Below are 17,756 nucleotides of genomic sequence, written 5' to 3' on the forward strand. Positions count from 1 at the left end.
TTTTTGTCTCTTTGAGAGAGACTAGTCATTGTTCTGCTGTTGTGAGAGATCCCGGGTATTGTGTGGTGGCTGTAGACAGAGATATGCTCTCATGAGGTATTAGATAAGAGAGCTCTTCTTGTAACATCCAATGGGTTGTCCAGAAACATAGAAGAGAAGCTACACGAGGAGGATTTTGGCCAGGAAAGTTGCTGAATTTGCTGAATTTCAGATCTGTTTTGGGCGTTTTGATTTGCTGTATTTTTGTGGAGGTGTTCCCAAGGTGTTGTAGGCCAAGAGCAAGAGGAAAAGAGGTGTTTTCTGAACTTTAGGTTGGCTGCAGCAAAACACCAGCAGAAGGGGTAAAACAGAAGGAGTTTTGTGAAGTCTAGAGTCAGTTATATGCAGGTTTTGTGGACTGTTTTGGAGCTGAATTGTATACTGAATGTAATCTCCTGTGTGAGAGCATACTGGACGGGTTTTGCTGGGAATTTTTGTGTAAAGAGTCAAAGCCAAACTGAGCTCTTGTATACATGTTTGTAATAACTTGCTGTCCTGAAGATACAGTCTTGTAAACTTGAAAAAAACTTTGAGGGTAACCCACCTCAGATATGTATCTTGTCCTGGAGTTTGGTCCAGATATCGAAGAACTATACTTTGAAGATGGTTCTATGTTTGAGGTCGTTTATTCTGAGAGTGATGCAGGGTACTGGTCAGTCATAGTTCATATCACTGAGGGTGAGTGGGCTGATTATGAATGGGTGTTAGATGAAGATGGTTCTGAGGATGTAATGGATGTTCAACTCTGTAAAGACGAAGATTTGTATTGAAAAAAAGTTTTGTTCATACTCTTGGGTCTGGTGTTCTGGGTGTGTTTGTACCAGTGTGTGGAAGTGTGACACTCTTTAAAGGCATATATAGCTATACCGCTTCTGTGTCATCACCGTGTAAGACATTCAACCAACCTAAACATGCTCTCTTGAGCTTGCTTTTTGTGTTCCACATATGTCATCTGATCATTATTATCCATTTTGGGTGGTTGGGTGGGTTCTAGTGTCTTGATTGGTATATGTGGTGCACTGAGCGAAGAGTAAGAACTTGTTTCATCCTCACTTAGTGATGTACTAGAACTTGTTGCATTCTTTGACTTTCTTTGGTTTGTCAGTTTTTCATTATGTTTACCCATGCGATGAGATCGAATTTTCTTTTGGGTTTTTGTATCCTCTGTCGCACATGGGTGTTGAGGTTTGTGTGGTGGTTTTTGAAGTGGATGCTTCTGCATCATGTATAGCTTTTGGCTATTTTGTGTTTATGTCCCTTTTTGGGTTTATGTCCTCTACAGACTCCATTTCCTTGTCTTTTAATTCGACCTTGGTTTCGAGAGTTTGTTGTCCTTTGTTTTTCTTGGTTTTAGAAGGTTTTGCTCCTTCTTTTGGGTTCTGTTTTAAAGCATGTTCTTCTACCCATGTTGAGGTGTTGTCTTTTACATTCTTTTTTACTATTTCTTGTGCCTTGGCTTGTAAGCGTGTAAGCACATTCAAGGGTACCGTACCCAGTTGCACATTTTGTACACTTAGGATGTTAACAGTTGTATTTTGTGTGAGACAAATTGCATTGAAGCAACTTGTCTTGGGCAATCTTGGAACATGTGATCAATGACATATCGTTCGCACATTGGTTGTTGCAAGGTGTCAGTGACTATGGGCATGGAAGTATTCCAAACTGTACAGTCTACCACCTTGTGAGGTCCACGACAATAGAAACACTGAAGTGTTCGATTAACTGCTTCTTGAGAAGTTTCTACCCTTTGGACTCTTTCTGTTTGGTGTACGGGAGATGGAGGTTTTGAGTACATTGTCGATGAAGTGGGACATTTTTTAGTATCATGGTTAAAGATTTTACAATATATGCAGTATAGAAGAACAGGTGCCTTGTATGCATAATGAGGATTGGGATGGTCGTAGTGATTGCATGCAACACAAGGCATTTTGTTCCTCACTTTTAAAGGCATTAAGGATGCCTGGTTTTGAATGTTTTCATCCTCTCTTAGGGATGTTGGCTATAAGGTTTTAAGCAAGGTTGCATAAAATTCTAGGAATGTCAATTCAAAACCAGGCATTAAGGATGCCTGGTTTTGAATGTTTCCATCCTCTCTTAGGGATGTTGGCTATAAGGTTTTAAGCAAGGTTGCATAAAATTTTGGGAATGTCAATTCCGAGATCGATCTGTCTTTTACCATTGGTTCAATTGGTTTAGATGAGGAACACCTTGTAGCATGATCATCTTCTAGCATGTTGTCATCTAAACATATTGCTTCTTTGCAACATTGATCGAATGTTTCCAGATTGGATACAATGATCAAGTTGTATAAGCTGTTATTCTTTAAGCCCATCATGAAACATCTCTTCAATTGAACATCGTTTAATTTTTCCCATGACTCACAACGTGAGTCCGAGAGTTTCATCCGAAGGATCAAATCTCTAATGGATTCATTGGGTTGACGCTCAATTGAATAGAGTTATGTTGTTGCACTCCATCGATCACCTTGTCTGGAAAAGACATGTATCAAGGCCGATTTCAAGGTTTTGAAGTTGGTCTTGATCACCGGCGCATTAATGCGATGAACCATCGACTAGCTTTACCCTCTAAGCATAAGTTCAATGCATGTACCTTAGTTTTTCCCTAGTAGCGGCGCCAAAAATGTTACGACTCACCCTAACCCTCCTTGAAACACATCCAAAAAGAGATTACCTGGTGAACCGTAACTGTCATGAGGATCTTTCCAATGGCTGAGCTCTACACCTCCTTGAGAAGCAATTCCACGGCGAGTGTTGTCACACCGCCGCGTTGCACTACGGGTTCTCGTTTCATCTCACTTCACTCACACACACTCACTAGCATGCATTAGGGGGAGAGATTAGCAAGAGCAAGACTCAATTGCACAATGGGAGAGTATGTTGTATTATGAGAGAAATTCATTTATATACATGGCCATAGTATTCACACTCACTTAAACTATGGCTTGCTAGGCACTTTAGGCTCATAAGAGGCCTAATGCTATTACAATGACTACTATCATAATATAACCATGAAGTACATCACTTAGGACTTCATCCTATCTTGCTAAATCCTATCTTGCTACCACACGCTCTTGAAGCAGGAATCGCCGTAATAAGTACTTGATCTCACCAATACGGGCGCCCGTCCAAGTTGTAGCTTTGGACACTATTGCTTCATATCTTGAATATATGACCCTTTGGTGTATCTACCGTGACTCCTTGATATAAGATAATGGTGGTAGCTCTTGTTAACCCTAGAATTGGGAATGTTCTCCAGTGCATGAGTATGGATATTATGTACTCAAAGAATAGTAAGCAATAAGCTTAACAAATATATAATGGCTATTGTGTGATATGGCTTAATCTAGGATGAGGCTTAAATCATAAAAGTGCAGGTTCTTAAGCCGTGAGATGGAATTCCATGTATTTGCAGGTTTTGACCTCATGAAGTTGTAGGTTTTGACCTTGATAGTTTTTTTTAAAAAAAAATTGGCTAGCTAGGTCATGACTTGCGAGCAACTTCTTATGCACGTATTTCTCACATCTAGAGGAGTGACAAGAGCATTGTTATTTTGCCCTTGATACGCTCATAAGTCTCTGTTGCAGATGTGGGTATTGCTTCTGGAATTTGTTGCTCAAACGTTGTCGAGGTAGTAGGGAAGAATGCTGATTGTTTGCTTGAACAGACAAGCTCTTGTGTTGGTGCTGAATGCACGAGAGTGGTTGAGTGATTTTCTTGTCGTTGCTTGGGTGAAGTTGTTGGGGTTTGAAGTCGATGGTGAGGTTTTCTTCACATTCTTCGATTTTGGCAGCTATATGATAAAATTACCATCATAGTATCCTTGTTGTTGAAGCACAGGCACAGTCACCCATCTTTGATGACCACTGTAAATTGGCGGCCAATGTGCTTGGTGTTGAGGCTTTCTTCTTTGTGCAAGCTTAGGGATCTTTGTGATGCGCTTGGGGACCCAAGCTTTGGTATTTCTTTGGTAGTACCCTTGTGCCTGCACTAGTGTTTTTGGTACCCACGCGTGTTGCATTGGTGGAGTTCTTTGAGGAACTCGCATATGCTTTTGTGGACGGTGTTGTGGAGTACTCTTCTTCTTCCTTGGCCTCTGCGTGTTGCGTTGAGGAAGAGGTTTTGACTGTAGAGGCACCCAAATTTGATTGGCACCTTCATAGTATCCTTGAGCTACAAGTAGCTGCTTCTCCACCCACATTTTGAGACTATTAAGATATCGTGATTGTGGTAGTCTTGGTGGAGTAAACTTTTGGGTTAGTGTGGAAGGTTTGGGGCCTTCATAGTATCCTTGAGCTACAAGTAGCTGCTTCTCCACCCACATTTTGATACTATTAAGATATCGTGATTGTGGTAGTCTTGGTGGAGTAAACTTTTGAGTTGGTGTGGAAGGTTTGGCACCTTCATAGTATCCTTGAGCTACAAGTAGCTGCTTCTCCACCCACATTTTGATACTATTAAGATATCGTGATTGTGGTAGTCTTAGTGGAGTAAACTTTTGGGTTGGTGTGGAAGGTTTGGGGCCTTCCTTGACTTTGGTTGGCGCTGAGGCTGCAAGTTTAAGACTCATCGGCGGCATTGTTGATGATGATGAGCTTAGAGCCTCTTGTGGAGTGGCTATCGATGACGAGGCCTTTGAGCATGTGGTTGTCTTCTTTGGTGAGGTTTTTTGATGAAGATGCATAGGCTCCGGGGTCTTTCCTTTGAGTTTCTTGTTAGAGATAGAGATAGATGGTTTGCCTGTGGGAGCTTCTTCAGGAATAGTTGTTGATTGTTGCGAGGTTTTGGCATCGAACTTCGTAGGTGAGGATGGGTTTGAGAAGGAGTTGAGGCTTTGTCAGAGTCATTTGTTGACGACGTAGATGGTAGGTCATTGTGTAGAGGGGCTTTTGTGGAAGAGGCTTGTATCCTTGTGCATTCAGCATCATAGAAATCCATTAAAGTTGGATCCTCTTCCTTGCATTATGGTGTTGTCAACTTTTTATCGTTGACCACCATCATGATGACTCTATTGCTAGCAAAGCACAGTGGTGCTTGGGCACGCAGCAATAGTCCATTTCTGCCCCAACATTAAATATGCTTCCAACACATACTCAACCACAAAAAAACTTGCAAGTGAGGGGGTTAGATTCAATATACATTGTATGTTCAAAGTACCCCAAACATGGCATGTTCAAGTCTTATGTAAAGTGTATTCTTTCAGGATGTGCCGTGAGTGTTGGTTGACTAACAAATCTCATAGCTCTGGGGTCATGAGATTGTGTTCTCATGTTGGATGAAGCTATGCTTGATTTGTGGGGTGATTTTATTCCCAATTTCCAATTTAACCAAAATCCTAGGGATCTTTTCAATAAGATATGTTGGAAGTTCTAGCTCCTACAAGGTTTCTTCCCTATTAATAGCAATTGTACATTGCCTGTAGGAGTGTTCAAGGTGACCGTTTGCTTGGATTCATCTAGTGAATACAACGATTCACTTATCCAAAGATGACATCATATTCAAGGGAATCTAGGGTAATATGAAATGAAAATTCTATATCGCCATCGATTGTTTGAGTAGTGTAGTTAAAGTAACATGGAACTTCAATGTTTTGTCCCTTAGCTCCTTGGGCTAGACTATTGCTTGTTGGTAGGGATGAGTTTAGGTTGTCCCAAAATGACACCCAAGTGTCTATCGTCACACGATGTTATGACTAGCTCGAGGGCTAATCAATGCGCATTTGCGCTTAACATCATTGCCCCTGTGTAGGAAAATCCAACCATACAATGATAGAATCTTCCAAAGGAACCATGGGTGTTTCGGTTATTGTTTTAGTTTCATATCCTCTTTCAGTTTCATATTCCCATTCACTTTCATCCTCTGTTTGGATCTCAGGTTTTTCAAGAGTACCCAATGCGTACACTGGCACACTTGGCCCTCTGACAATTTTTAATGAGGACTGTTTGGAAATATGTGAATCCTCACAGTCCTATTTTATGGAGTTTGTTATGTCCTTGTATAACTCAGGTTGAGCCCTTAAAGGTGCAAGTGTTGATGTGATGCTGGCTTTATCATGAGAGAAGAGCATTCCTCCAAATGAGGTTTTGAGAGACTTTTTTAATCTTATAAGGGAATTATCGAATTCCTCACGTGCTTTCTCAAGCGTATAGTTCGTACAATTTGTTCCAGATGACTCTTCTATAAAGAGTATGTCTTCCTCTTGAAAGGGAAAGCGGTACTTCTCTAGGCTTTGTATTTTGGTTGCTCTTTTAGGATTGGCATTATGAGGCTTAAACACAACCGGTGACCCTGTAAGACATTCAACCAAGCTAAGTATGCTCTCCTGAGCTTGCTTTTTGCGTTCTGCATATGTCATGTGATCATTATTATCCATTTGGGGTGGTTAGGTGGGTTCTAGTTTCTTGATTGGTTTATGTGGTGCATTGAGCAAAGAGTAAGAACTTGTTTCATCCTCACTTAGTGATGTACTAGAACTTGTTGCATTCTTTGACTTTCTTTGGTTTGTCAGTTTTTCATTACATTTACCTATGCGACGAGATCAAATTTTCTTTTGGGTTTTTGTATCCTGTGTCCCACATATGGGTATTGAGGTTTGTGTGGTGGTCTTTGAGGTGGATGCTTCGACATCATATATAGCTTTTGGCTCTTTTGTGTTTATGTCCCCTTTTGGGTTTATGTCCTCTAAACAGGCTCCTTTTCCTTGTGTTTTAATTCGACCTTGGTTTCGACAGTTTGTTGTCCTTTGTTTTTCTTGGTTTTAGAAGGTTTTGTTTTCTCTTTTGGGTTCTGTTTTAAAGCATGTTCTTCTACCCATGTTGAGGTATTGTCTTTTGTGTTCCTTTTGGCTGTTTCTCATGCCTTGGCTTGTAAGCGTGTAAGCACATTCAAGGGCCATGGACAATTGCCCATTTTGTACACTTAAGATGTTAAGAGTTGCATTTTGTGAGACAAGTTGCATTGAAGCAACTCGTCTTGGGTAATCTTGGAACATGTGATCAATGTCACATCGTTCACACATTGATCGCAAGGTGTTAGTGACTATGGGCATGGAACTATTCCAAACTATGCACTCTGCCACCTTGTGAGGTCCATGACAATAGAAACACTGAAGTGTCCGTTTAACTGCTTCCAGTTTCTACCCTTTGGATTCAGACTGAAATTCATAAATTGATACTTCCCCCCAACTTTTGAGATGTACAGGTGTAAGAACCGCCCCTTCAGTCTCTTGTAGAGAGATAATTCAAAATTGAGATATTTTTGGATACAAAAATTCTCTTAATGCCTAAGATGAATTTCCCTAAAATAGAGGTTCAAAATGAACTTTCCAATGTGCATTAGGAATTAATTGAATATGTGTATAAGAGACATTAGTCTAAGGGTCCACATTTTCAGAAATTTTTGGATTAAGATCCAAATAAAGTTCCAAAGGGCCAATAGGATTAATCCAAGTGTTGGGATGCGATAAATACAATAAATAAAAGAAAATAGCCCAAAAATGAGTAAATGCTCACATAAGATGAAGAGTTGACTAAGTATAAGGTTTATTAGTTAAAAACTAAGGTATATTAGTAAAAAAATGAGATATTTAGGTGAAATGCATTTTTGACACCTCAGTAAGGTGGGAAACCCACTTGATCTAGGGTGCCTTCTTCATCATCATTGCTTGGGTTTTTTAATTCAAACAAATGTGATATTTTTATCTCTTCTTTCTCTTGGAGCAAACTGGATCAAAAAGGGAGCCAAACTGATCCAAATCTTGATCTAGGTGCCTTCTTCATCATCATTGCTTGGGTTTTTTAATTCAAACAAATGTGATATTTTTATCTCTCCTTTCTCTTGGAGCAAACTAGATCAAAAAGGGAGCCAATCTGATCCAAATCTTGTCCGAATTGGGTGAAATTGAAGCTGGAAGGCTCTAGAACCCTGTGGGGCTTGGTTAGTGGCCTCCCTCTCCTAAAAATAGACCCTCATTCCTTTTTTATTTTCATATTAGAGCATTACCATGCACGTATTATCCTCAAAATTAGTATATTTCTATTATCCCTTTATTTTACCTCTTCTCTTGGGAGCTTTGGAGCTTCTCTCTCCTCCAACCTCTCTTGGAAATTGCTCTCCCTCTCTTGGTGGCCAAGGACTTGCTTGGGGGCTTCACTTCTAGCCAAAGAAACAAGCCCAAATCAAAGGTAAACCTATTTTAATGGTTTTTTTTCAATTCTCTCAATGATTTTCTTCTTCTCAACTCCTCTAAAGCTTGAGAAGCTTTCTAAGCAAAGGTTTTTCTTCAAATCAAGCTTTCCCAAAGATTCATAATTTCTAATTAGAATTATGTTAATATTTATGCCTAATTATAATGTTTTCTTTAAGAAAATCTCTCTTGAAAAGATTAATAATCTTTATGGCTAGATCCTGAGTAAAAGGATGATTTTCAATGATAATCCCTTGTTTTAATCTAAACTCTAGGCTTGATGAGCTAGAGAATGAGAATTGATATTTTCATGATTTTAATTTGGTAAAAATGATGGTTAAGTCTTTTTAGTTTGATTATGAGTAGGAAAAATCACACTAACTCATTCTAAATTGAAAGGGGATTATAGTAACAATTGTAGAAATGAGGAATGGTTATTTTAGTTTAAGTAAGAGAAATAATCATAATTATGGCTATAATTATGACAAGTATGCATAATTTAATTTTAAGTCTAAAAGAGGAGTTTCTATCATATTTTCATTATAAATTTTTAATTCAAATAGAAAATTGAATATTATCAGTAATTGCAGCAAAGCTATGGCAAAATTTTTCAGAAAAAAAAAACTGCACTTCATTAAATTTAGCGCTATTTTAATCAAAATTTCACCATAGACCTCAAAATGGCCACTAGAACTTCATTAAAATTAGCATAATTTACCTCACTAAATACACTAGCACCTCATTAAAATAACACTAGCACCTCACTAAAATAATACTAGCACTTCACTAAAATTAGCACTAGCACTTTACTAAGATTAGCACACGTCACTAAAATAACACTAGCACTTCACTAAAATAACACTAGCACTTCACTAAAATGAGCATAATTCATCTCACAAAATAGCTTTTCCACATCCTAACAAGCATTCATCATACACCTTAACACAGTTCATATCAAAATATGACTTGTTACCTATGCCTTTGACACGTCCAACATACCTAATTTGGATGACACAAATGACATCATTTTGTTATCATGAAAACTACTCCATAATATATGTGTAGTAAAATAATCATCCAACATAACTAATTAATTTGGACAACACAAATGACAACATTTGCTTATCATGAAAACTACTCCATAGTGTATGTGTAGTAAAATAAACCAAAATAGATTCAAAATTAAATGATGGCCTAGAACTCCATTGTATCATTTTCTCATTAAGAAACTAGTCTCTTTGAGATGAAATACACAAAATATAGTGTATGTGTAGTAAAATAAACCAAAATAGATTCAAAATTAAATGATGACCTAGAACTCCATCGTATCATTTTCTCATTAAGAAACTAGTCTCTAGTCTCTTTGTTGAGATGAAATACACAAAAATAGATTAAAAAATAAATGTTTAACTAGACCTCAATTATCTTTAAAAGTTTTTTTGCACTCTATCCTAAGGCCTTTTTATATCAATCATAATTCCATAAAGATGAATTTTGATGTGTACACATGGATGAGAATAATAAATCAACCACTTTCCCATGGGCCATGGCCACATGCTCAAAGCAAGGTTAAAACACACTAGTGGATAGGTATGTGCAAACAAGGTCCATGGTAAAACTTGAAACTACATTCTTTGAAACTACCAAGGCTTTTACAATGACAACTTGTTTCTTGTTTAGTTGTTGCGCACTAGTTGACTCCCCATGTTACTTTTGAACGTTTTTTTACATTATTCAACTTTTACGCACGGATAAGGTAAGCTTTGATGTAAAAAGTCAACTATGACAACCACCCTAAGACATGTATTATAAAAAGAACCACTATTACAACATCCCATGCAATTCATACACATGCATCAAGTATGCTAATGTAAATGTGGAAGACCTAATGAAAATGAGTAGAGGCCAGCTTGGCTTTTTAACACTCCCCTCTTTGTTGCTAAGATAATATTCTCCTCCAAAACATAATTAAATAAGACTAAAAAACTTAAACGAATCCATAATGAATCTCCCTTAAAATCTCTAATACATATCATAAAACACTAGTAATCTCCCTACCACAACACACATACACGCACGCACGCACGCACTTACGCACACCACACATGATGTGTGCATGCATGTGTCCATGTCTATGTGGATGTACATATGTGCACCTGTGCAAACCCTTGCATATATGCATGAGCAAAGTGGGAGAGGAGAAGATGAAAATAGAAGGGGTAAGGGAGAGAAGAAGGGGTGTTTGGGAAGGAGAAGGTTGTGGAGGGGGAGGATAGTTGAAGAAGTAAGGAGGAAAGGTGGGGGTGATTATAACAAGGCACATGGAGGGGGGAGGTTGCTAGGTAGAGTAACATAGGTGTATTGAGGTGGAGATTACTAAAGATAGGGCAAGGAGGCAGAGGCAAGAGTAGGGGAGGTTGAGGCAAGGAATGGAGGTTTGTATAAGGCCCATGGGGGAAGGGAGTAGGTTGTTTGATTTTGCAAAATGTTTGAATCCACTATTAGATGGGAAAGAATAAAATAACCAAAAAGCTTCAAGCAAAGGTGCACTAGATGAGGCTCTAAGAGCCCTTTCAATTGAAAAGACAAGTCGTTATTATGGGAGATTTATTGTAGCTAAGTGATAGGCTTTATATGAAAGAGACTACTAAAGAGAAAGGAAGGAGTTGTGGGGTTACGGGAGGGATACCCCACAACATTTGTGCAACCTCTTTAACCACATGGTGGGCAAACTAAGTAAGGCTTCTCTTTATTTTAGAATGAGTCAGGCTTCACATGTGAGAGGTCACTCACATCATACGTTTTAAATTAAAATTCGAATTTGGCATGTTGTCACTCACCGAATTGAAGACCTTGTAGCTTAGTGAATAAGGACCAAAAGCTCTCTAAAAAGCAAAGAGGAGGCCAATCTTCAAAGCCTCTTCTTAATAAGTTGGGGCTTCAAACTTTCTTATTGCACCTCCTTAGGCTCTTAATAGAAAATTTTCGCCACCATGCGAGGGTGTGGGGGTGGATGGGCCCACTAGCTTGGGCACACAAAAATCTTTGTCCATGCAAGGGTTTGGAGGGAAAATGGGCCCACTAGCTTGGGTGTCTCCAAAGGGCATCATGTACTTTTTTTTGAAGGCCAATGCACTCAATAGAATGTAAATAAACTTGGCCTTGTGAACAAAATTGTGTCCATGGCTGTTCTAGATCTATGGTAAGGTACATACAATGCATAATGTTGTTGTCACTCTAGATCACCTGTAGCATGGACTAAAACAAGCATTATGAGAGGAGTCCTCATCACTCATGAGTCATCACATCTGAATGACTCATGAGTCATCAGGAATCAGGTTCACTGATTATTATTAGTAGGCACCAGGCTGGATACAAGTATAAGTAAAGGCAATGGGGCAGCCACCAACTCCTGGTTTTGGAAGAACTGGACAGCATTGACTACTGTCCTCACCCCAAATGAGTCACCATCAGGTTTTGTAAAGTATGTGAAGGAAGATCTCTCAACTCCACACACGCATCACTCCCCACACACACACACACACACACACACATTTGATTTGTGGAAGGGAGATCTCTCAATTCACTCTCTCTCTCTCTCTCTCTCACACACACACACACACACACACACACACACCCAATCACCGCCTCCTGCTCTTTTCGTTGAGAAGAAGCCATCACTATTGAGCCACTCAACAGCAAGCGGTTGTGAAGGCGCCATTCTGAGGCATCAAGCTCACCAGCTTATACAGTGACCTCCTGAAGCTCACCAGCTTATACAGTGACCTCCTGAGGCATCAAGGTCACCCGCTTATACAGTGACCTCCTGTGTTGTGCTTTTGTATTTTTCCTTTTTAAATTGGTCAGTATCGAACCCATTTGGATGCTCTACCTCCCTTCTTGTTAGAAGTTGCTATGTTTTTTTTGTGCTTTCCAGCTGCTAAACGGCCTTCAGAGCCATTTGTCTTGTTAATCTGCTCCTAATTAGCCCAGATCATGGGCATCACCCAGCCCCAAAGGGACAATCTTCTTCTTTACCTTCTCTTAATTAGCGCTTCGCAATGCTTCCCAAATGCCTTAATTACTTGCCCAGATGTCGCGTTAATCTGCCTCTATGCTTCCCATCAAATTAGTCTTCTTTTCGGCCTACGAAAACTGCTATTTCTCTGTTAATCTGCTTTCAAGCAGCACATAATTGTCTATTTTCTTGGTTATTTGTATCTCTTCTTGTTTTATCAACTGCCCAAATGGAAAGCTGTCTTTGAATTCTGTTTTTAAATAGCCCAAATGGAGTAATGTCTTCTTAATCATCTTTTAAACAGCCCAAATCGCCAGAATTACTGAAGAAATCTCTATAGCGAGCTGTGCAGGAGAAACCCATTGGAAAAGGGGCTTTGATGCAAGCTTATGTTCAATAGAAGGGCTAACAAGATGATGATTAGTGTCTTGAGCTTACTTGTGATGGTTTTTACAAATGTGCAATTAGTACTAATCAATGCAATTACAGAGCCTTCTGATGTGGAGGCTTTAATGCAAGTGAAGGCTGCACTGAACCCTGCAAGCATTCAAGCAGGCTCATGTGTGAGCACATGGGATTTTTCTGTAGACCCATGTGAAAATCTTTTTGGAGCAGAGAGTTTCTCATGTGGAATCAATTGTCAGTCATACAAGGGGGGCTTGCAAAGGGTCACAACTGTAAAACTCGACAGCTCCGGCTATGGGGGAGCCCTCTCTCCGGCCATAGGGAACCTCACATTCCTACAATACCTGCAAGTTTCCGGAAATGCCCTTGGGGGCCCCATTCCGAGCTCAATTGGGCAGCTCTACCAGCTCGTAATCCTCGATCTTTCGGTCAATTTGTTCTCGGGCACCCTCCCGGAGTCTTTTGGCTCGCTCCAAAGCCTGCAGAGCCTGACTGTGGCCGACAATTTCCTCCGCGGTGTATTCCCAGTTGCCCTCAGCAATTTAACCGACCTCGTTGAACTCAGAATGCAACACAATCTCCTCAATGGCTTGCTGCCAGATTTGAGCTCACTCAAGCAACTCCAGGTGCTGGACCTCTCTAGCAATGGCTTCTCGGGGGGCATCCCTCTACAATTCCCCCCACTTGTCATCTTAGTTTCTTTCAAAAACAATGGGTTGACAGGTGGGCTATCAGAAGACCATGTTAATGGTCTTAATCCAACCCTTAATGTGCTAGATTTGAGTGGGAATAACCTCTCTGGCTCTATTGACGCCTCCCTTTTCAAGCATCCCTCTCTGCAACAACTTAATCTGTCCAACAATGGGTTTACTAAGATCATCAGTGGGGTGAAGGATCCTGGGGGGATAATCCCATCGCAGATGGTAGCAGTTGACATTAGCCATAACAAAATTGCAGGCAATTTGCCTAGTGTATTTGCTAGCCTGGAAAAGCTATCTTCTCTGTCATTGAGCCACAATGCTTTCTATGGGAGGATACACATGAGCTACGCCCTCAAGGCGGTGGCAGGGATGGTGGGGTTGCAGCCATTGCAGAGGCTGATGTTGGATGGCAACTATCTCACAGGTCCGCTACCGCCCCTCTTTATGAAACTGTTGCCAGGAAGCATTGTTGCTAGCTTTGTGGATAACTGCCTGTTGAGCTGCCCCTCAAGACTCTTCTTCTGCCAAGGTGGCAATCAGAAGCCTGATATCATATGCAGGCTTTTCAATACAAGTGCTTGAGGTTCTTTTCTACATAGCAGGGGCGGTGGCGGGAACGACCTGTGAAATGGGGTGAGAACGTGGGGGGCTAATGGCTACCAGTAATGGCTAATGGATGGTGGAGATCTTGGTCTTTTCTTGTTCCATGGATGATTGCAAGGTGTGCTCAGGAATGGGCAGGGGGAAATGGCTGATAGATGGGTGATCCAGGTAGGCAATATTGCTTGGCACAATGAGCAATGGCTAATGGGTGATGGAAATGGATTATGGACAATGCATTCCTGACATGTTAAAGATTGCTTAGCTGCTGCCAATGCTAATGGGTGGCAGAGATCTGTGTCTTTTTTGGTTCCATGGCCAGTGTGTATGATGGGTCAAGCTCATATCAGTATGTTGTGGGGCAGACAAGGTGATTGAGCTACAACACCGCATGCCTGGGTGCGCGACAAACTACTGGTTTGAAGCGAACATGTAACCATATGGACATGATTTTGAGATTGAAGCCATTGCTATTATAGATGCAGTATGTAACCACAAGCTTGAATAGATTGCTCTTTTTGGATGATAGAGCCAATGGGTAGTAATGGTTTATGTGCTTGTTTATGTGCTATATGTTTTGATGGGTTAATGGAGTGGGTACTGATTGATGTTAGGTTGATGTGAGGCATTGCTGCTCCTTAGATTTGGATGATTTGATTGTTGCTGCATTTGAATTGATTCTTCTTACTGAATATATATATTAATTATGTGCATAGTGTGACCACAAGTAATGCATTTCTGTAACCTTACAGAGAGCACTTTAATCACGGCCTTCTTTTAACTTGGCTTTTGAATTTGAATCTTGCACGTGTGTCACGTGTGTGCCTGTCACGCTACACGCTTAATAAATGATTTCCGTATTTTTTTAATTGTGCTTTCATTATCATGGCGCGACAATCGATTATATATATATATATATATATATATATATATATATATATATATATATGTATATATATATATGTATCCTATAAACCTTTATAAAAAAGATTTTGATCTTGTGAATTTTGAATAAAGTGAGGAAAGGCCTACACATTAATTCTGAAGTAAAGTTAGAAAAGACCTACATATTAATGTTCAATAAATTTATGGTAGTTAAATAGGTTATGCATGTGGTTCTTTTACACTGTCGGAAATACACCTTTTTTTCTAACCAGTGAAAAAATGGACGACCTTAAAGCTCAACTTGTTTTTATTGAAAAATTGCGTAAATTAATCGGTCTTATAACTAAAACTTCAAAAAACTGAACCTTTAAATTCAAGGCTGGCCAAATTTTAACGGGTTTTGTTCAATTTGAGTCGTGAAAATTACACTAAAAGACGATTTCTTTTGTGACACTCGTTCTGTATTACATCTACAAATAAGTTAAATTAGCTCTGCATATGGTTTTATATTCCAAGTATTATATCTATGAACAAACAATCACCTAGGAACACTAGTAGGTATTATATCTATGAACAAACAATCACCTAGGAACACTAGTAGGTATTATCTTGAGTCCATTGCCTACAAAATTAATAGATTATTAGCCGCACATTAGACTCACATCCTTTAAAAAAATCATCTTAATTTTTATTTTAATCCAAGCTATTGTAGCACATGTACAATATATATACCTATGCAAAGCTAGTCAAAGCAAAAACAAAAAAAATCTTTGGTAAGGTTGTTTACCAAGTTTTCAAACTTTGAAGCAAACTTGAAGAAGCTAAAGGTTCTATTTCTCTTTTATAAATGTTTTGAAAGCATCAACTTGTTTAGCTAGGAATAACTTTTTTGGAGCTTTTCATCGAGAACGACAATGTGTCACCTTGACTTGAAAAATTTATTTATATATTTCACTTGTTTTTCCACCTTAAGAAAAGGGTGAAACTTTTGCCTCATGCCTCTAACAAGAGAGTAATTCACGGGTCTAAACTAAAAAATCTTGGTTAAAATATGACATTCTTGGATAAATTGGTGCATAATATAGTTATAATCTTGGCATGTAGTAACATTTTGATTGGTTTTTAATATTAAAAAATGATAACCTTAAAAAATGGTCTTCATTTTATAAGGTCCACCAAAGAAAATTCTTACAATAAGCATTTGAGCTACTTATCACACGCGAATTGGAAATAGGACAAGGTTAACACTTTTGGAGAGTGGACCAAATGTAAAATAGGCTACACATCAAGGTTGGATGTAGACCAAATCACAATGGCTTTTGGGGGACTCGAAAAAGAATTCATATAAGTAGCCCGGCTCTTACATCTTACAGTGTAGGAGAAAATGGAATGCCATATATAACATGGTGATTGTTTTTTTTTTTTTGGCTAGGCAAGTGGAAGGTGTGGTGTGTAATGTAACTAGATTGGGACTTGCATGTTTCTTGTGGTTCTTACTACCCAAAATCTCAAAAGGTTCATTACTGAAGAAAAGTGGACAATCATGTGTAGCATAGCAATTCAACTCTCATACAAAGGAACGTCATGTGTAACATAGGTATTTAACTAGCCACATAACGAAAAGAATGCATGAAACATCCTATACCACACAAATATTCAACTAGTACTTAAGTGTAAATAAATATGGCATGCTCTTATCCGGTTTACTCAACAAAAGCTAAAAGGTCTTGTGCAACATGATTGTTTTTAAAAGTAAGTGAAAAAAGGTGGCATATTGAAGGAAAAAGGGAAAGGTTTCGTGTGCATTCTAAGATGCAAGTGGGATGATGTTGTGCAACGTGTATTCAAACTTGAGTGCTGTGTAATAATGTTGATCTTGATGTTTTCATGGTTTAACTTATTATCAAAAAGCTTAAAGGTGACCATGCTCTTAGAGACGTGTATTCAATCTTAAATATTGTGTTGCCAATGTGGTTGACTTATTATCAAAAAGCTTAAAGTTGACCATGCTTCTATAGAGAAAAATGGAACATTATGTGTAACAAGCGCATTCACCTAGTACATAATTGTAGACTATTATGGGATAATCTCATGTTATTTAATATCTTAAAAGGGAACATTATGTATAACAAGCATATTTACCTAGTCCATAATTGTAGACTATTATGGCATAATCTCATCTTATTTAATATCTTAAAAGGGGGGAAATATGAAAGGTCTAGTACACTATGGATATTAAACATTATACAAAACTTGGGATCTTGTCATGGTTGAATTAGAGAGTGGAAGATTATTCATATTGTGTAACAAGTCCATGAAGTAGCCTTGTTGAAGGCATACACAACATCCTTTGTGTTTGGATACAAGATGATGATAGTTAGTCGTTATGATGTGAAATTTTAACCAAAGGAAGTACATCAGCTTACCATATTAGTTTGTTCACTTTAAGCTATGTATCCATTGTCATGGTCAATTATAGTATCCTTAAGAGTTGAATATTACAACATTGTTGAGAATGCTATGCCCATTTATCTTACAACTTGGCACACATTCTTGGAAAGTTCTATAACCTAGATTCTGTTACCATTTATCTATTCTAGAAATTGCACATGCCTATTTTCTAATGTGTTTTTTAAGGTTCCTCAACACTATCAAACCACCAAGAAAAATAGAAGCTTCTAGTGTAGTCAAAAGCTAAATAGCCACATTGTCCCTAGCTCAAGGAGATCTTTAATTGGTTTAATCAACCATGGGCTCACTTGCATCCAAGTCGATGAGCTCCTAATGCTTATGTAGTCAAGGCGGTTTATGTATCTAAAACTTATGTAGCTAATTCGATGAGCTCCTTGTGCTTATGTAGCCAAGAATGTGTATATATCTAGAACTTAAAACAAGCTCTTCAAAT

General features: G+C 38.8%; 1 protein-coding gene and 1 long non-coding RNA gene across 2 annotated transcripts; one reads left to right on the forward strand and one right to left on the reverse strand.

Moving 5' to 3' along the window:
- Nucleotides 1-11,796: 11,796 nt before the first annotated feature.
- On the reverse strand, nt 11,797-13,830 carry LOC147639015 (uncharacterized). The gene is made up of 2 exons (XR_015264102.1): nt 12,066-13,830; nt 11,797-11,998 (listed from the first exon to the last, which is right to left on the reverse strand). It is a non-coding gene; the product is annotated as an uncharacterized LOC147639015 (long non-coding RNA).
- On the forward strand, nt 11,880-14,494 carry LOC147639016 (uncharacterized). The gene is made up of 2 exons (XM_086786604.1): nt 11,880-12,104; nt 12,565-14,494. The coding sequence occupies exon 2, from the start codon at nt 12,650-12,652 to the stop codon at nt 13,946-13,948; it is 1,299 nt and encodes a 432-aa protein (XP_086642730.1). The 5' UTR covers nt 11,880-12,104; nt 12,565-12,649; the 3' UTR covers nt 13,949-14,494.
- Nucleotides 14,495-17,756: the final 3,262 nt, after the last annotated feature.

Source organism: Cibotium barometz, chromosome 4, assembly GCF_041138505.1.
Source record: "Cibotium barometz isolate CiBa-2024 chromosome 4, ASM4113850v1, whole genome shotgun sequence".
NCBI lineage: Eukaryota > Viridiplantae > Streptophyta > Polypodiopsida > Cyatheales > Cibotiaceae > Cibotium > Cibotium barometz.

Coding starts and splice junctions, on each gene's coding strand:
- LOC147639016 (XM_086786604.1), top strand. CDS start 12,650: ATGTTCAATAGAAGGGCTAACAAGATGATGATTAGTGTCTTGAGCTTA.